Below are 19029 nucleotides of genomic sequence, written 5' to 3' on the forward strand. Positions count from 1 at the left end.
AGTGACTTTTTTTTTTATTATCACGCGCCAGCTGTCTCTTTGTGTTTCCCTTCAAAGCTTCAAGTTTATTCGACTCCCTTAATCCCACCTTCCCCGACCGCTCATCTTTCGCCTGCGCCTCTATCTCCGACCTCACTACAAGACCGCGCCCGATGCGGGCCTGCTAGCCAGCATGAGTGGAATTGTGACTGTTTGTCTGTCTTGCTTTTCAGCAGTGGACCGATGGTGTCATATTACAGCATGTCTTGGTCCTATCGGAGCTCGTTCTCGAGATGGTATCTACGAAACCACCCTGGCCGATAATGAGCGAGAAGCGGTATCAGATCTTCTAGGCTACTTGGAAAACGTACGTGCTAGACAATTCATCATTCTACATCGCTACCTTTCCCTTCCTCGAATCAGAATCGGGGGCTTGGTTCACCTGGGTACCGCTATTCCCCGAGCATACCGCTAACTTTCGATGTACAGCGCGCAGAGACCGACTTCTTCCACGGCGAGCCACTACGAGCCTTAAGTACCCTAGTTTACTCCGAAAACGTGGACCTGCAAAGAAGCGCTAGCTTGACCTTTGCTGAGATCACGGAGCGAGGTGCGTATCGCCGCCTGGATGGCAATGATGCAATAGCTGACCTTTCGTTTTATCTGCAGATGTGCGCGAGGTCGATCGCGATACCCTTGAACCTATCCTCTTCCTACTTCAAAGCTCAGATATTGAAGTCCAGCGAGCTGCTAGTGCAGCGCTGGGTAATCTTGCCGTAAATGGTTGGTTCCCATCCCGGTCACCCATCTGCCTTCCTACTTCCCATTCCCACACGGTCGCTAACTCGCTCCAGCTGAGAACAAGGTCTTGATCGTCACCCTCGGGGGACTATCTCCCCTGATTCGCCAGATGATGTCACCTAATGTCGAGGTCCAATGTAATGCGGTCGGATGTATAACCAATCTTGCGACGCATGAAGAGAACAAAGCCAAGATTGCTCGCTCTGGCGCTCTAGGTCCTCTTATTCGCCTGGCCAAGTCGAAGGATATGCGTGTCCAGCGAAATGCGACGGGCGCACTGCTCAATATGACCCATTCGGGTAAGCGATCTCAATTGATTCATCTGGAAGGGAAAAAACCCGTTTCTAACATAAATAATAGATGACAACCGACAACAACTTGTCAATGCCGGCGCCATTCCCGTGCTCGTGCACCTCCTTTCATCCCCCGACGTCGATGTTCAGTACTACTGCACAACAGCTCTTAGCAATATCGCCGTCGACTCGACCAATCGCAAGCGACTCGCCCAAACCGAGTCGCGCCTTGTGCAATCATTGGTTCATCTTATGGATTCATCCACCCCCAAGGTCCAATGCCAAGCCGCGCTCGCCCTGCGCAACCTCGCCTCTGATGAGAAATACCAGCTTGAAATCGTTCGTGCAAAGGGTCTTTCTCCACTTCTACGACTGCTACAATCCTCCTACCTTCCTCTCATCTTATCCGCCGTCGCTTGTATCCGCAACATTTCTATTCATCCTCTTAATGAGTCCCCTATTATCGAAGCAGGCTTCTTGAAGCCATTGGTGGATCTCCTAGGCTCGACTGACAATGAAGAGATCCAATGTCACGCTATATCCACGCTTCGCAACCTTGCAGCTAGCTCCGATCGCAATAAAGAACTTGTTTTGCAGGCTGGAGCAGTACAGAAGTGCAAGGACTTGGTCCTCCGTGTTCCCCTCACAGTCCAATCCGAGATGACCGCTGCAATCGCTGTGCTGGCCCTCAGCGAAGAGCTGAAGCCGCACCTTCTCAACCTAGGAGTCTTCGACGTCTTGATTCCTTTGACAAACTCCGAAAGCATTGAGGTGCAAGGCAACAGCGCGGCTGCTTTGGGCAATCTGTCCTCGAAAGGTATGTTACCTTCCCCTTGATGCTCCTTGTCTTTCTGTGTTCTGTCATCATCTGCTAACAAAAACTGTAGTCGGCGATTATTCGATGTTTGTTCGCGACTGGGCTGACGCCAATGGTGGCATCCATGGTTACCTTCATCGCTTCCTTGCCAGTGGAGACCCGACATTCCAGCACATTGCCATCTGGACCCTCCTCCAACTGCTAGAGTCCGAAGACAAGAAGCTCATTGGATATATTTCACGATCTGAAGATATCGTGCACTTGGTCAAGATTATCTCCGACAAGAACATCGAGTCGGACGAAGAAGATGTGGATGATGGTGAGGGTGAAGTCATTACGCTTGCCCGTCGCTGCCTTGAGCTGGTTGGAGCTGGTCCTAAGCAGACCCTGGTGGAAGCTTGAACCCTCTGTTTCGTCTGATTATCCCACTGTTCTATTTTTCGGTTCTGTGTCATGTCAGCCTTTCTGTGTGACTCTCTTTCTTTCCCCGCCAAGGGGTATTGTATGGACATTAAATCCACTTATTCACTTTCGTCAGCGGGCATTTGGAGTGATACGGACTTTTCTTTTTTATCTCTTCTGTTGTTGTTACATGTCTATGGTATTTCTGGGCCGGTGCCGCTGTCTCTGTTGTTCCGACGCATACACTGTTTATTCATGCTAGATATGGGCTCTATAATTACTTGCCTGGAAACATATGGACTTTTCCATGGACAAATTGTAATCGAATTATGTAGTTCGAACTGTTTGAAGTCGTACATCTGTCGAGTACTAAGTAAGTAGTGTGGGTACAAGCTGTGGTCGGAATAACTTAAACCCGAGCCGTATAATAGCTCCCTAAAAAAAGCTACAGAAAACTCGCTGCTTTTGCAAACTCCGGAACACTTCCACCTCAAAATTGGCCCAACCCCAATTTTCCAACATGGCTTCTTTACCACCTATCGCTATTCCTGGGCAACGCCTTGGTCCTTTATCTACATATTCTGCAGGCCCCGGTACACATGTTCAGCAATCCTTCATCTACGCTTCCATCGCCGGTCCCGTGGTTGCAGACTCTGCACACCCGAAGTCACAAACAAGACCTACCCTCAGAGTGTCACGAGTGATATCTCCCAAAGACCAAGCGGGCTCAAGCCCAGCTGTTCCCGCCGCGTTGTCAACGATGCCGAAGCCCCGCTACAACACCCTCCCCGCCGTAGACTCCATCGTTCTCGCACGAGTGACCCGCGTGCAGAAGCGGCAAGCCACAGTTTCCATCCTCGTCGTACTAGACGAATCAGCATCACAATCTCAAGACCAATCACGAACAGCCTCAGACAATGACAATGTTGCCTCCATCCTCACATCTGCCGCCAACCCAGAGAACCACAGCAGCACCGACGAATTGCGCTTCCAGGCACTTATCCGAAAGGAAGATGTACGGGCTGTTGAGAAAGACCGTGTGGTCATGGATGAGATGTTCCGTGTCGGCGATATCGTTCGCGGCTCTGTTATCTCGCTTGGCGATCAGAGCTTTTACTACATCACTACCGCGCGCAATGATCTTGGTGTTGTCATGGCTCGCAGTGAAGCTGGCAACATGATGTTCCCTGTCAGCTGGAAGGAAATGAGAGATCCTGTCACTGGAACTAGTGAGCAGAGGAAGGTCGCCAGACCGTTCTGAGAACATGAAATTGTTCGAACTCGGTCCCCCTCCTTGGGTGGCTTTTGGCATTTCTCTTTGAATGACCAATGGCTTACCTCTACTGTTAAAGGGCCACATAGTGGCTCAACAAGCAACAACCAAGCAGACTCTGCCCCCACCCACCCATATGTCCGTGGCGGATCTGCCCACCCTCTGAGAGCATTGTCTTTCTACCTCCGGGATACATGGGTGTCGACAAAACCTCACTTCCTATCCTCACTGCGAGGAATGCCTTTCAAGTCTCCACACTTGTTCCATGCTCTCAAGCAGCAGTATCCCGCTTGATCATGACGACTTTCATGTTTCACGAAGCTGGGAAACGCCCCCGTTTGACTCAATTCAACCACACCAATATGTACTCCTGGACATGTGTATTATTGACATGGATAACGATTTCAGAATAAAGATACCCAACGGAGACATGATTGAAAAATCGATGTCATTTCCGTCCTTCCTTTTCCTTCGATCCTCGGCTGCAGCCTGCCATCCTGTGGTCGTTTTTCCCCTCGCTCGTCTTTCCAAGTAGAGAGGCGTCACCGCCGCTACTCGTAGACCCTACTGGGTAACCCTCCTTAGTATACACGGTCGAGACCTATGCCATGTCGGACTGTGTTTGTCAAGTGAGGGAGATTGAAGTTTTTCTTTTGAAGAACACGCGGAGGACTCTCATCTTCTGTGAACCTCCAATTATTCATCTGTCGAGTTCAAGTCTACTCAGTGCGACTCGACAGATGTTTTTGGAGTAACATCCCCAATCCATCTATCATTCAAATTAATACTACAAAAAAGAACTCCCAAATGAAATGCAAATAAATCTCCCATTTTGGTATCTACCAGAGTAAATAGTACACCGACCTTACTTCTTCAACGTCTTCTGCTTCTCCGCATCAATCAACTTACGTCCCTGAACAACCAAACCCTTGCGACTGCGTACAGCATCCATATACCGCTTAGCAACATTCTGCTTATCCGCAAGCTCACCCAGATCCTCAAGTTCTTCCTCCGTAGCAGGCACCCAGAATGGATCCTCGTCGAGAGCCTCGAAGCCCGCGAAGATCAGCTGCGGTTGCGCGGCGCCGGACGTCCGCTTGCGGATCTCCTCAGCGAACCCGAATGACTCGGCTACGGGGAGGAGAGCAAGAATAGTGAAGAATGGCGTGCCTTCTTTCATTATTTCGGAGAGAATGCGACCTCGGCGGCGGGTGATTACTGCGTAGACGCGGCCTAGAACTTCGGCTTTGGGGGTGAAGATGGTGTGTTAGTTGTGGTTCTACTTTTCTGCGTATGGTGTATGGGATGGCGTGAAGGTAATATGAATGGGAAGGAAAAGGAACGGAAGGGAATGCTTACTGGTAGCTTGGATCTCGCAACTGTACATTGCGAGCATGATACGAGGACTCCAGTCCAGGAAACCAGCCGAGATACCTTCACGGACCAGTCTGATCGACTCGCCTGTCAAACGGCCCATGTCAAGCTCGTCGCCTGCGCTGGACTGCACAGATAGGTCTTCCAAGAAGACGGCCACGCCTTGCATAGGCTCCTGGCACAAGGGGCCTTGACCCGTTGCGAGCTGGAAGGCATATGCGATCTTGTCGTTGAAGTCACGCACGAGTAGTGCTTGGTGATTGTCACCGTCGATATGTTGCTTGGTGTCATCGACCAAGCTAGAAAGGAGATGTTAGATTCGTACGGCATGCACAGTGCTTTTTGGACCTCAATACTCACAATTTCTCGCATGTGTTGACTGCAGTTGCATCAACCAGAATGTTGGGACCGACTCTTCGGGGCCCAAAAGCGGTGATTCGGTTGACGACATTCTTCCATAGTTCCTTGTCTTCCTTCACTTCCTCGTTGAACAACTTATCTAGTCCTTCGCGGAACTCCTGCTTGGAGAGGATTTGGCCTTCAGGCGCCTCGCCAGTACCGTCAACGACAGCTTCAGCTGCGTTGTCAGTCTCTGTCTTGCCTTCAGTCTCTGAGCGCTTCTCCAATTGGAGCTGTTTGATAGTTCCGACTTGTTTAGTCAGGAATTCCGTCACGGCCTCTGGCATCGGAACCACGCGCAGACGAAGGGTCATTTGCTTGGAAGCGGAAACCGTCAAAACGGCTCCACGTCCTAGCTCAGGATTCTTGGGGGCGGCCATCTCGGGGCCGTGAACAATAGTTTCACGATAGGGGACGATAGCCTCGCCGGTCTGGATTTCGCAACGTGCGAAACGATCCCGCAGATCCGTTACACAGCGCTCCAAGTGCAGTTCACCTGCTGTGAGGATAACATGTTCACCGCTAGGGAGCACTTCGTACTGCGCACAAGGATCACTCTGTTCGAGCAAGCGCAAACCGGTGACCAGCTTGCTCAGGTCTGCTGGGTTGACTGGTTCCAGCGCGACTCGGACGATGGGCGGCATGCTCAGTGAAACACCAGCCAAGTTGATGCTTCCGTCGAGTCGGCTGCAGAGGGTACCTGTCTTCAAGACGTGGCCTGCAAGACCTCCAATTCCGAATACCACACCGGCTGGTACGGACTTGAGGGGCTCGAGAGCTCTTCCCATCATCAGGTAGAGATCTGTGACTTTGACTTTCTTTGGCTCCGGGCTGGCGTGCGGGTGGGCTGGAGAGAACTTGGGAGGGAGGACATAGATCTCATCTCCAACCGAAAGGGTTCCGGAATAGAGTCTAGCGAAACCAATAAGGTGGTCAGGGTCATCCTTCTCCACTGGCTCTTCTGGTTCCTCGGTCGTCTCGGTGATCAATGAGGTTGTTTCGAAAACTGATGTCATGCGCTCAAAGTCATCCTCCTGTCCATTACTGCGGGCCTCAGCCTGCATCTTTGCAATCTCCTCCCGCTTCCGGCGCGCACCCTCAAGAGCTTCTGCGGCAGTCATGGCACCTTCACTACGCCTCTTGTTGGAGAGGAGCTCACTCTCCGGGATGGCAACCATCTTGCTGACGTATGCCACGACGGGTTGTTCGGGACCTGTCTTGAAATCCACCATGGCAGTCTTGATATCATCGGCAATGAAAGCAGCGCCGGGGGATGTCTTGATCATTTCCGGTAGTCGGGCGGCTTGCGCAGCGGGGGGACTGGGAAGATATTCAATGACGGAAACCAGCAGAGCAGTAGATAGTGGCAGCCATTGAGAGAACAGTGTATTCATAATGTTCCTAGGGTCGCGTCCGCGCAAGATATATACCGGGATGTTGATGTTGAGCGATTTGGTGATCTTCTCCAGCAACACTGGGTCACTAGTAAAGGTCAATATCGGCGTTGGCATGATATTTAGTGTCATTGTCGACTTACCCTTTGCCCTTGTCACCACCTGTGGTGGCTTGATAAGCCGCCCAAATGCTATCCAATACCAATTGAACGAACATAGGCTTCAAAGCACGTCCCTTCAGATGCTTCACACCCAAGACGCGCTTAGTTTTAGGGTCTAGATAATAATCACCCCAGAGCACTTTCTCCAGAACTGTTCGTTTGATTCCGAGTTTTTTCTCGTAAATAGCGGCAAATTGCCGGATTGTGAAAGCCCAGCCATCAACAGCACTGCAGAAGATGACGTTATTTTTCTCAGGTGCAAAGTAAAGATCCTCGTCGTCGCGCTCCTCAAATTCAGTTCCTTCAGTGATGCTTTGCGCAGATTCATCGTCTGCTGACGACTTTTTGTTGTCTTTTTCCCGAGCAGCTGCAGCGTTAAGACGGTCTTCCATACGTTCACGCCACTGCAAATCTTCTTCCATGCGTTCACCCTGGTAGAAACTACCGATGACAGCATTGACCTGTTCTAACAGTCGACTAAGATGCGAGAAAGCCTCGGCAGGGCTCATCTTCAGCTCTGTTACCAAGCGGTCCATCTTGTTAATAACGAGGATCGGCTTCAACTGCTCGACCCAAGTCTGTCGCAGGACTGTCACAGTTTGACTACAGACACCTTCGACTGCATCGACGAGCACAACTGCACCGTCACAAAGACGAGATGCGGTGGAAACCTCGCTACTGAAATCGATATGACCAGGCGAATCGATTAGGTTGATCAGATACTCCTTGGGCACTGGCTCTGCGTCCGGGCTTGGACGGCGGAGCATGGAGAAGAACAGTGAGATAGCCGAGGACTCCATGGTAATACCTCGAAGCTGCTCATCTGGACGAGAGTCCAGGTAGCGGATCTTACCGGCCAGCTTGGGTGAAATGATGCCATTTGTGGCAATAAGACTATCTGTCAAAGATGTCTTGCCATGATCCTAAAAATGCGAAAGAAAAGGCGATGAGCATTTCAAACCCATTGGGAGCAAAATTCAGTATGAATTTCTTTGACTTACAACGTGGGCCAAAATGCAGATCTGGTGGCTTGAGATTAGTATAAAGCCCTGACATCAGAGATCAGAGTGGGATGGAGGGGCACACGCACATTTCTTATGTCCTCGGGCTGCCGCTGTAGGCGGACCAACTGGTCGACATTAACAACAGGCATCTTGGCTGATACTGAGACCAAGAGCAGGTTTGTAAAAGGAAAAGCGACTGGATCCCGCAAGAGAAAAAAAAAAGTTGCAAAAAAAGTTGCTGATAAAGATGCGCCCTTGGCCCAGACCTTCAACAGCACTTCAATTATTATTTCACTCGGACTATTGAGCTGGGTAGATTTATATCTTCTACACTGAATACTGACATTACTACCTATGTATTCTTCTATATGACGACACTGACCTTGACAGTCTCTTGTGAATGGATCCCTGTTCTATTGACTCATTATGAGTCCTCAACGCTTTGCACTGAGTCAAAGGTCCACGACCTAGGACCTGCCGCAAAAAAATGCTATACTTCTCGGTATTCTTGCTAGGTTCTCATTCCTCGTCGAACGAGAGCTTGATCTTCTTGGGCTTCTTGGATTTCTTCAAAGCTGCCTTAGGCTGGGCTTCTTCGGGTTCGGCCTTGTCCTCACCCACCACTTTGGCCTGTTTTCGTTTCCTCTGGCCTCCAACTTCAGTGAGGTTGTTCTGTTTGCTGGTGGATAGTTCTGTTTGGGATTTGTCTTGATCGCCGGTGGAGTTGTCCTTCGCTGAGTCTCTGGCCTCACCCTCTTCTTTCGGGCCGCTTTCACCAACCAATGCCTTGTATTCCTCCTTGGAAATCACTTCGTTACTCTCTTCGTCGAGGTAGGTAGGTTCGTCATCGTCGTCGTCATTATTGACCTTGAGTCTGGTCGGTCGTAAGGCAGGTCGCTCCAACCGACCGGTGTTGTCTCCATACTGGCCCCGGAGTTTCTGGAGAAAAGCAGGCTGCTTTGCATCTATATAACAGATCAGAATGGCATAAGACAAGTTAGAAAGGTGTGAAGCAACATACCATATTCAAACTTTGGGTTCTTAGGCATGGTGGGAATGCTGTATTTGCTTGCTAGTTTTCAAGTGAAGCTTTGTACTTGTACTGCCCTGTGCCTATTGTAGATCATTGAGAGAAACTCATATTGTTCAATTAAAATAGACATACAGAGGCTCTCTATGTGCAGAAGCAAGAATTGGAGAATTGCGAGAGTCGATAGCTGCTGGCCACTACAGCGGGGTATTGCGACCATGCAGGTTCAGAATATGATTGGCTGGTAAACCTCGCCGCCCTTTTCTCCGCCTTCTCCAGCCTCATATATTACGGCGGAAAGCGCCTTATATTTTCTGCCGGACAATATTCACCGGACTTACGTCACTGCTGGTCGCAATACTCCGCCCTATTACACCGCCCTCAGCCAACGGCGCTAAACCGCAATAGGACACATCGAAAAGTCCAAGGAGCCGCTCCGCGTCAAGTCCTCCTCATCAACCCTCATCAACCAATCTCAATTAACTATGCTTTGTGCTAGTGAGTGCCTTACAGTTAATCGCAATTTTGTGCTCTTCTTTGAAATGAGTTTTCTAACCAAACTTTTCTCACAGTCTCCGGAGAAGCACCTCAAGTGCCCGTCGTCTCTACCAAGAGCGGTAAGTCCTCAAAATCACATTGCGCGCACGACATTAATCTCATAATGAAATAGGCAGTGTGTTTGAAAAGCGCCTTATTGAGGCATACATTGCCGAGCATGGCAAAGATCCCGTGAACGGCGAGGAGCTCACCACCGAGGATCTGATCGATCTCAAGTCGCAACGCGTTGTCCGACCCCGACCCCCTACCCTCACATCCATCCCGTCTCTTCTCGGCGTTTTCCAAGAAGAATGGGATGCTTTGGCTCTGGAAACCTTCACTTTGCAGCAAAATCTGGCACAGACAAGACGTGAGCTAAGTTCAGCGCTCTATCAGCACGATGCTGCGGTGCGGGTGATCGCACGCCTGACGCAGGAGAGGGATGAGGCCCGCGAGGCACTTTCAAATGTTTCCATTGGTGCCACTCGCGCTGGAGGCGATGCTATGCAGGTGGACTCCACAGGCTTGCCCCAGGCAGTGTCGGAGCGGATTGAGAACACACAGGCAGCGTATGTGGAATTGGTGCTTCTATATTGCATTTTTAGATCGACGGCTAACTATTGGACAGGCTACAAAAGACCCGGCGCAAGCGCACAGTCCCTGAGGGCTGGGCCTCCAGTGAGACTATTTCTACATTTAAACCAACTGAGACCTCCGAACCTCTCTACCCCGGTGGCCGCGCTTTGTCCATCAACTCGACTGGTGATCTGGCCCTTGTTGGCGGTGTTGACGGCGTGGTTGGTGTATACTCGCTCTCCCAGAAGAGTGTGGTGCAGACCCTCAAGACAGATGGCCCAGTCACCGATGCGACATGGGCAGGAAACAAGGCTGTCGTTGGCTCCTCTACGGGCTCCGTCAAGGTCTTTGAGAACGGCGCCGAAGTTGCAAGCTTCACCTCCCACGCTGGCGAGGTGACAGCCGTCACAGTTCACGCTACTGGTGATATTGTTGCTTCTGTTGGTGTCGATAAGAGTTATGTGCTTTATGATCTCACTACAAACACTGTGGTTTCCCAGATTTTCTGCGATGCAGGTAAGAAATCACCCTATGGAACACATATCCAAGCACGATACTAACCACTTTTATTCCAGCTCTATTGTCTGTCAACTTCCACCCCGATGGTCACTTGATCGCGGCCGGTGGCGCAGATGGGCAAGTCAAGATCTTCGATGTCAAGACGGGTGCCGCTGCTGCGGACTATGCGATGTCGGGCCCAGTCAAATGCCTGTTCTTCTCTGAGAACGGTACTTACCTCGCTGCGGTGGCTGCGCAGTCCACCACTGTGTCGATCTGGGATCTTCGCAGCTCCAAGGAAACCAAGGTACTGGACACAGGAAGCCAGGTTGACTCGATCTTCTGGGACTACACTGGCCAATTCCTTTTGACTGGTGGACCCAGCGGGGTGACTGTCCAGCAATACTCCAAAGCATCCAAGGCGTGGTCAGAGCCTCTGCGGAGTGCAGTCCCTGCTACCTCGGTTGCTTGGGGGTCAGCTGCTCAGAGTATTGTGACATTGAATGAGGCGGGTGTGGTCACAGTGCTGGCGGCACAGTCATGATCACCAGGAAAATACTGTAATACTAGAGCATGCTATCTTCTGGATTTTCAATGGTGTTTGTTTTGAAACTGCAGCTCTTAATGCGACAATATTCACAGACAGTGGATCCATGGATATTCCGAGGTTCACAGGTATACTTAAAATGAATGAAAGGCCTCATCGTGAATTCATATGTTTGTGTACTCAAATATTGCTATGACACTTGTGGAACACTTATAATGGAGAACGATAAATCTCTACAGGAAACGATATAAATATCTGCCAGAGCCACTTGATCTTATCAATTTTGGAATTTTAGAATGCGCTCAACACCACCCGTGGACTGAGGCAAACCTTACTAATGAGCCCATACCGCCTTATAACATTGGCAGAGCCCGACCGCCTTGCGACTTGGTCTGGAAACAAAGATGGGTTCCAACCCTACCATTTCACCTATCTGGTGGCCTCCAATTCCCCCTTTGTCTGCGAAATACCATTCTTTGACTCCAGGAATAGGTCCTGAAATGAGTGAAAACTCTGGCGTCCAGTTTATGGGCGCCAGAACCAAGGTAAGCCTTCTTCCGTCGTGAAACGGGCGGGGCACCTGATCAGACCACCAAGAACCCAGCTAACAAGATTCTTATTTATCTCAGCGAACACATCGTCAAATGGCTAGTGAAAACGATGGAAGCGGCGATGCTGCTTGGGAGCAGCACTTCCACCCCCGTCGCTCCGACCACGCTCGATCTGAATCTACCCGCTTGCCACCCAGAAGACATCGAGATGGGCTCGACTACCGACGGCCAGCGATGCTTTCGCCTGGAGATAACGTCGTGATCGACTTGACAGATGATCCAGACTCTCCTCCTCCAGGAAATGTGAGGACATTTCCCGGTCCTCTACATACCCCACACCCGCACCGTCCGAGGTTACGATTCCCACGAGATTTGATGAACCACACGACCCCGGTGGCTGATCACCCTACTGTAATTGATCTGGAAGCGGAGACAACGGGTGATTCGGTAGATCTTTCGCTGGACAACGGAGATGTTCAGATTGTTGGCTCTTCTTCCGTCAGGCCGAGACCAATAGAACCAAGATACCTCGACAACAATGGTATTCCAATGCACTTCCGCCCTCTCATACAGCCGTCGAGTGTATTGGAATCTGGGCGACCGAGAAGAGGGATGCCCGCAAGGTCATACTTTCGTTCCGAGGAGGACCTTCTTTCGTTCATGTCTGACACGCTTCACTACGGAGTATCCCGCTTTGACTATAGCCCGCATGCCGGGCCAGCCCCACAACCTCGTCGATCATCATATAAAGGATTAAGCCCGGCGCCGGAAGGATTCACTCGAATTTTGGCAGAAGATGACGTGCCTCTCTGCCCAAACTGTGAGGACGAGTTGGGAACCGGAGAAGGGCTGAAACAACAGATTCATATTGCAAAGCCGTGTGGCCATGTGAGTTATTTTTTTTATCTTAAGCTAATGAAGTCCATTACAAAAGCTAACGATTTTGTCAGGTCTATTGTGGCGAGTGCGCTGGGAATCGGTCCATCTCAAAGTCCAAAAAGAAAGCTTCCAAGACCAAGCCGTTCTCAAAGTGCCGGGTTCCAGGTTGTAATAAACCTGTAAGTAGCCCGACAGCCATGTACCACCTTTATCTGTGATATACCCTGGACATTGATTTTGCGGGCACTCATTTGCATTCTGGTGTTATGGCCATCTTCTTTCCTCATTCCGTCGATACCCAAGATGCATTGAACTGGCAGGCGTTTTTTTTTTTTAATAATGATCTATATCCAATAATGATTTACTCAGTCTCTCTTAACCTTCGTTATGACTTGGAGTTTCGTAGCTTCTCAATCATCTTATGCAGAATATTATGAACTCCATCGTTCAATGGTACCTGAAATGTATCCACCTCTACAATGGGGCTTTACAATATCATATTTTCCATTTTAGCTGCCGCCACTTCTATGAGGGCACTCAAAGCCAAGTCCAGGCTCAGTGATATCACGTGATTGATCCGTGACCTAAATCTTTGTGGCAGAGTTCCTGGATTAAGTCCACTTAACCGCTTCTAAACTAAGACCGAGGCCAAAGCGATGTCATTTGGTGATACCGAATAGCTGCAATATCCCTCCCCGAGCTTTACCATTAGCAAAGTAAACGACTACATAAAAGCTATATAAGAAGGTTGTTGACAGAACTCAAGGTGTACAGCAAGGTATGGTCAATGAATATGCATAACTCTAACTGAAATGACAAAATCCGCGATTTCCGACAATCTATGCGGACATAAATTCCTAAGCTCAATATGCGCTATTTTATTGTAACCCCTGCTGTAGCGGTCCATATATTTTTTGAGGGTTTCAATACTCGGTATAATTACATATATTGTATACAGATAGGCTAGCCATCACATCCCATGCTCAGAATACCTGATATTGAAAGTTTATGTGAAGTGGATATCTTTCTACTTTGTCTCATGTGAATATTATATGTACAGTAGTTTGTGGGTCTACACGAATACATATTCGTGACATTTTGAGATATTTGCATTCGCATTCGCAATCGTAGCACACAGACCTCTACATATATTCGTATACACAGGCCGATCTCTGTACAAATATTCTTGAAAAACTTGGATCAGGCTAATTTATAACAGCTAGACACGCAGCGTGGATGTGGGCACTGCGATTGATGTCGAGACAGTCGCCGTGGTGACACCACAAGCCAGGCTATAAGAAGACACGGTTGTTCAGAGTATTGATAACGGATACACTTGATTGCTCAAAGCAATCTGTATAGGTATTTCCTCCACTTTAATTCATCCAAGTTTATGAGTTGTTCATACAAGATGACAGAGAAGAATAATCTGAACCTACCCATTTTGGAACAAAAGCTCGCTATCATCATTTCGAAGACAATCAGTCTACTTCAAATAAGGCGTTTTATAATTATGAATGGCAATTCAAAAGCTACACGCAGCCAGGATTGACAGAGTTGGTACTGCTGCTGCACTAGGCTCCCCAGTACTACAACGTAAACGTTCATTCAACTCCTTAAGATAACGGGTTATTACTAAAAGTTGATAGGTAGTTTTTCTATAGACTATTTTTGTTGCGATCTCGTGTTCTAGATTGCCATATTTACCATGATGGTTTGCAGGGGGTGACCACTTGGCTGTGAAATACTCCAGGGCTGAGGAACCTGCTTATCTGTGCCCAATCTGATCGAAAGTAGACCCTTTGGCGCTATGCACATTCGCAATGCCCCTCCTGAAACACTCTATCTATCACCCGCTCCAGATCCATGGTTCCTTTCTTATGCCAAGTGTCATGCAAGTAATCCCCTAGCTCCAATAGCAGTTCGTCTCTTGGCGCCAGCCAAGCTTTAGCCTCAACCTATCAACAAGACAAGGTGACCGTCAATAGCGTGGTAAGATATAAATCTGCGGCTGATAAACATGACATTTCAATTGAATGTGTATTTCGTGTGCACCAAAATAATCGCCCTATCCAACGCATTAGGTTTCTTGGAGCGCTCACCTGGGCAGCTGGGCAGGTGTTGAGCCTCATTGTAGGAAGATAATTTCTAGACTCTTTCGTAGGCTGCGCTCGTATTGAGATCATATTATTTGATATTTTCTACTGCACCATGCAGTCATGTTTGGTGTTGCGCCTCAGCGCAGATGGCAGGAGATAATTACTGGACTCTCTCGCGATTTGCGCTGGCATTGAGGCTCTATCCTTGCTATGTTCCCTGCACACCATGCGGTCTTGTTTCATGATTCTTTGGCAAGGCCCAGCACATCTGCTATGGCTTCGCTTTCTCGGCGATATTGATTATTTCTCAATTTTCCTAGAATTCTCTAGATGTGGAGTAAATATAGACAGCGCTACGTGTCGCCTCGGATTACGAGTCGTCTTGTTCAGCTAAATTTAACATGGTGGTGTGAAGGAATATCCTAAGGGTTCAATATAAAGATGCACTACTACTATGGCTCTCATCGCAATCATTCTTCCGTCTTTCATTAAACACCGTGTAGGGCGATATACATTACCACACAACCTTCGAATAGACATACTCTTATTTCTTTTTGCATTTCGATCATTAAGACCAGAACTCCCTCACTTTCTCTCAACGTATGTTATTCCAGCGCTTGGTTTCTAAGATCATTGTTCTAACGTGAGCTTTGGATGTAGGATATATATCATGTGGTCCATTTCCACCAACTGCACGTTACCACCGAATGGTGCGACTTTCGTCCAATCACCCAATGTTCGAGGCACTTTGGATATTGTCTGGAGTTGCGTATCTCTTCTACTGATCTGCACCTGGTCAATTCTCCATTTGAATGTCCCCATTCAATCCACTCCTCGCAACAAAAAACAAAGCTATAACCGCACCACTCGGAGACTCGCACGAAAGTTTGGATGGATGGCTATGAATGTCATGTCACCTGAGTGGGCTATGGGAAAGGCCTGGAGTGACTATCGCACAGTGTCCGATAACATGGCCACCTTCAAATGCATAGCAGAGCAAGACGATGTGCCTTGGTCACAAGCCCATACCCACTTAGCAAACATGGGCGGATTCGTTTTGAAATTTAGCGAAACAACTCCTCTGGTCCCTCATCACCGGGTGTGGAAATTTGCCGGTACCGGAATACCTCCAACGAATGTTCTGAATCCACGTTCAAAAATCAGTCAAGCAGCCACAGAACTAACAGTGAATTCCGCAAACCCGCACCGAAACTCCTTGCCAGCCCGAATTATCAAGAAGCTGAACTCCCCCAAGGGACCGGACTACCTGCGGGCAACTAGTATGACAGCCATGTCACGCAAAATAGGTACGATCGACTGGCATAAAGAAAAGTTGAATTCAGTCGCCGTGGATAAAGCCATAGAGACTGTCACTTTGGATGACTTCCAGGGGTCATATGAGAAAAAGTCTTTTCTCTCCCAATATGATGAATGGTTCTGCAATCTTAGAACTTTTCGAGGAAACATCTGGGTGCTAGATTCCAATCAAGTACTCCTGGCACGGCAGCTTGGCATCATCAAGAGGCTGCCGAATGTCTCAGAAGATGAGATATCGGACAGAAATAAAGGTGACCTGTTCGTCAAGATTATTGCCTTATGCCAGATTCTATGGTTCTCTTTCCAGTTTGGGGTTCGGGTTCGCCTAAATCTCTCCACCAGCCTACTTGAAGTTCTTACCCTTGCGTCCACGGTCTCAACCTTCTTCATTTATTTACTTTTGTTGAAAAAACCAAAGGACGTTGAATGCTCGATTGGAATTCTTGCCACACGTTACGCTAGCCCAAAAGAAATGATCCGACTTGCTTTGGTTGGGCCTAAGCCCTATAACTATAGGAGTTCGCCTTGGATCCCAAACAGCGCCCGTCATTGGTCCCGCAACACAACTGCGCATCCTTTGATGGGGGCTACATTTGGTGCTGTCGTCTTTGGGGGATTGCATTACGTGGCTTGGTATTGGCACTCCAGCTTTCCATCTGAATTTGATAAATGGGCATGGAACATAGCCTCCGCTGTTGCAATGGCTGCAGTTCCCACAGTCTATCTCGTCCAGGCGCTGATTACCTCGATCACAAGACTATGCTCATATAAAACCAATATCCTCTTGAGAAGCGGGTTCGAAAGAGGTGCGCGATATTCCTTTTCATATTTGATTTGGGCGGTTTTTTTTCTTTCTCGACTCTGTGTTCTTGTCCTGGCTTTCCGGTCTTTGGCCTTTTTGAACCCGGAAACTTTCCAGAAGACTTTGTCGGACAATATCCCCCATATGCATTAAGAATGATAGTGTAGCAATTTGACGCCTACTTACAGTTCACTATGTGATCGATCACATATGGTTGTAGACTACGGAGTAGATTTGGTCAAATACTGCACCATGACTGCAGAGCCCCTAAATACCATTAATTCTAGAAAGTGTAGTAGTTATTGACTTTTGGCATGGAAAAGGGGATTTTTTTGACCTCAGCCCATAGGTAGACTACAACATCGCCCACGGGCACAGCCCCAATACCACTAAGCAGAAACAGGGCCGTACATTACAACGAATACTACTCTCCCTTTTTTTTGTGCTCCCGAGAGGTTATTTACCCAAAATCACCAGGGCAGTCATAATCTCTACCAAGGATGGCCAGAGCTCATGGGAGTTTAATAGCCCGGTGGCAATTCGATCGATGTCGGTCCTCATTAAAGTGGTCGGACTAGCCTCTTGATCTCGATCTTAGGCTTGGCGTTGGGTCTTTGCATATATCATTGTAACTAATGACCCGCGAGTCATAGTGACCATTCGGATAGCTTGGCGCTTGTAGAGAGCAGTGCTTACCTGGAAGAAGCATTCGGAGTCCGGAGTTGGAATCCGGGACCCTTGCACGGAGTACAAAAGGCAACTAAAGTAACACTTGGATCTGAGATGCATTCCCACTTGAGTGCTGAAGCCTAACTTTCAGTGAGCTCCGGTACGAAGAGATTTTTGAAGAGAAATGATATCTCGGCGGTGTATACGGAGTACAACCCTTTCTTATAAGGGTTTTCCGAGGTGGCGTGTCAAGGTAGTGCTATTGTGCAGGGTGTATGAGGACTCGCAAAGCTACCAGTGACAGTAGTGCTTGAAGGGTATTTAAGTGGGATGTAGATAATTGGGCTTATAGCTATTAAACACAAGGAAGTATAGCAGACTAATACCAGATACTGATAGATCTCGGGGGTATAGATCAAAGGTTAAACGAGCGTACTTGACAAAATAAGTAAATGCCTACCTAGCCCGCTGTTTATCCCTAATGACAAATAGTACAAACATAGAAATGAATAGTAAATGAATGGCCCATTCTGACTGACACGGGGCTGTTTAACTCAAGAGAGCAAAAAGCGGCGAGGGCTAAGCACTCAAACAGACAACCAAGAAGTTATATAGGAATTTCAAGTCCGGAGTTACCTACATTGTAAACACATATAACTTATGTAGAGGCAAGCCCTATAAAATCTATAACTTATGTCTCTCAATCACGACACAAAGCCGTCGAGCGATACGCTTGAACATGAATTTAGGCGGTTAATCTTGAGTGCAGGTTGATCATTGCAGACTTGTTGTCTTCAAATTGATGTAAGCTCGAGTTTGGTATGCATAAAATATGGGTTTCAAAACACCATTGGCTTCCAGATAGCAAATAGACAAGAATGAAGAAATAAAACAGAACCCAGGTCAATAATACAGTAGGCTGCAGTGGGGATACCTGATAGTCACCACCGCAGAGAGAACAAGAACCGTAAAATAATAAAACACCTCCGTCTAGACACCCCGAAGATCACCGTGGTATGGTGACCAGATACCACGTACACTCTCATTCAAACTTGTAACCGGCTTCTTGACCCGCTTCAACTTCTCTCCACTAGCTTCCTTAAGAAGGTTTGCCTTCTTCAGGATCTCGTGGGGTTCTAAGTTCCGTACACATACGGGCTTCTCACGGCCATTGATGTAGAGGCCCTTAATCAGAGGGTGCTTCTGGGGTCGGGGGGAGACACGGATCTCAATCTGAGGGTTTTCGCGGGCGAAGGCGGGGAGGGTTTTCTCCAAGAAAGCACTGGGACGTTCAATGTCAGTACGGATGTTTCTGGAAAGTCAATTTGCATCATTGAGGATACACCTACACCATGCCCTTTGAGCTGCCTGCCCAGTTGCAGTAATGGAAGTCAAGGCGTTTGCATTGTAGGATGAAGGCACCGGCGCCGTTCTAAGCAGATCACCTTGGTCAGTTCGGCAATTGAATACGAATAAACTGGACTTCACATACCCTGGCCGCCGTAGATGTTCTAATTCCGCGCAACGGCATCGTTCTAGTCGTCAATAATTATCGTCGTAGTTTACAAGTCGCGATGGTTCTCCGGGGCATTTTCTGGTGCACGTGACTACCTTGGGCGGTGAGTCA

At 48.5% G+C, this 19029-nt stretch overlaps 8 protein-coding genes across 8 annotated transcripts; 5 read left to right on the forward strand and 3 right to left on the reverse strand.

Moving 5' to 3' along the window:
• Positions 1-172: 172 nt before the first annotated feature.
• Positions 173-2292, forward strand: vac8 (protein anchor VAC8; the record flags this gene model as incomplete). Its single annotated transcript, XM_016740626.1, has 6 exons — positions 173-346; positions 469-589; positions 649-762; positions 834-1079; positions 1141-1890; positions 1961-2292. The coding sequence occupies 6 exons, from the start codon at positions 173-175 to the stop codon at positions 2290-2292; spliced, it is 1737 nt and encodes a 578-aa protein (XP_016601278.1).
• Positions 2293-2812: 520 nt separating this feature from the next.
• On the forward strand, positions 2813-3553 carry PEX2_033520 (exosome non-catalytic core subunit CSL4; the record flags this gene model as incomplete). The annotated part of the gene is made up of 1 exon (XM_016740627.1): positions 2813-3553. The coding sequence occupies one exon, from the start codon at positions 2813-2815 to the stop codon at positions 3551-3553; it is 741 nt and encodes a 246-aa protein (XP_016601279.1).
• Positions 3554-4430: 877 nt separating this feature from the next.
• PEX2_033530 (GTPase RIA1) lies at positions 4431-8046 on the reverse strand (the record flags this gene model as incomplete). Its single annotated transcript, XM_016740628.1, has 6 exons — positions 4431-4810; positions 4925-5238; positions 5300-6820; positions 6876-7816; positions 7895-7915; positions 7984-8046. 6 exons carry the CDS (start codon positions 8044-8046, stop codon positions 4431-4433), a joined length of 3240 nt encoding a protein of 1079 aa, XP_016601280.1.
• Positions 8047-8416: 370 nt separating this feature from the next.
• PEX2_033540 (DUF4604 domain-containing protein) lies at positions 8417-8946 on the reverse strand (the record flags this gene model as incomplete). Its single annotated transcript, XM_016740629.1, has 2 exons — positions 8417-8862; positions 8919-8946. 2 exons carry the CDS (start codon positions 8944-8946, stop codon positions 8417-8419), a joined length of 474 nt encoding a protein of 157 aa, XP_016601281.1.
• Positions 8947-9412: 466 nt separating this feature from the next.
• PEX2_033550 (Zinc finger, RING/FYVE/PHD-type) lies at positions 9413-11082 on the forward strand (the record flags this gene model as incomplete). The annotated part of the gene is made up of 5 exons (XM_016740630.1): positions 9413-9425; positions 9500-9544; positions 9598-10033; positions 10093-10556; positions 10616-11082. 5 exons carry the CDS (start codon positions 9413-9415, stop codon positions 11080-11082), a joined length of 1425 nt encoding a protein of 474 aa, XP_016601282.1.
• A 647-nt stretch (positions 11083-11729) lies between these two features.
• Positions 11730-12733, forward strand: PEX2_033560 (putative RING finger domain protein; the record flags this gene model as incomplete). Its single annotated transcript, XM_016740631.1, has 2 exons — positions 11730-12524; positions 12587-12733. The coding sequence occupies 2 exons, from the start codon at positions 11730-11732 to the stop codon at positions 12731-12733; spliced, it is 942 nt and encodes a 313-aa protein (XP_016601283.1).
• A 2851-nt stretch (positions 12734-15584) lies between these two features.
• Positions 15585-16886, forward strand: PEX2_033570 (uncharacterized protein; the record flags this gene model as incomplete). The annotated part of the gene is made up of 1 exon (XM_016740632.1): positions 15585-16886. One exon carries the CDS (start codon positions 15585-15587, stop codon positions 16884-16886), a length of 1302 nt encoding a protein of 433 aa, XP_016601284.1.
• A 1506-nt stretch (positions 16887-18392) lies between these two features.
• Positions 18393-18933, reverse strand: PEX2_033580 (mitochondrial 54S ribosomal protein mL43; the record flags this gene model as incomplete). Its single annotated transcript, XM_016740633.1, has 3 exons — positions 18393-18684; positions 18752-18834; positions 18895-18933. 3 exons carry the CDS (start codon positions 18931-18933, stop codon positions 18393-18395), a joined length of 414 nt encoding a protein of 137 aa, XP_016601285.1.
• Positions 18934-19029: the final 96 nt, after the last annotated feature.

Source organism: Penicillium expansum, assembly GCF_000769745.1.
Source record: "Penicillium expansum strain MD-8 chromosome Unknown contig102, whole genome shotgun sequence".
Taxonomy (NCBI): Eukaryota; Fungi; Ascomycota; class Eurotiomycetes; order Eurotiales; family Aspergillaceae; genus Penicillium; species Penicillium expansum.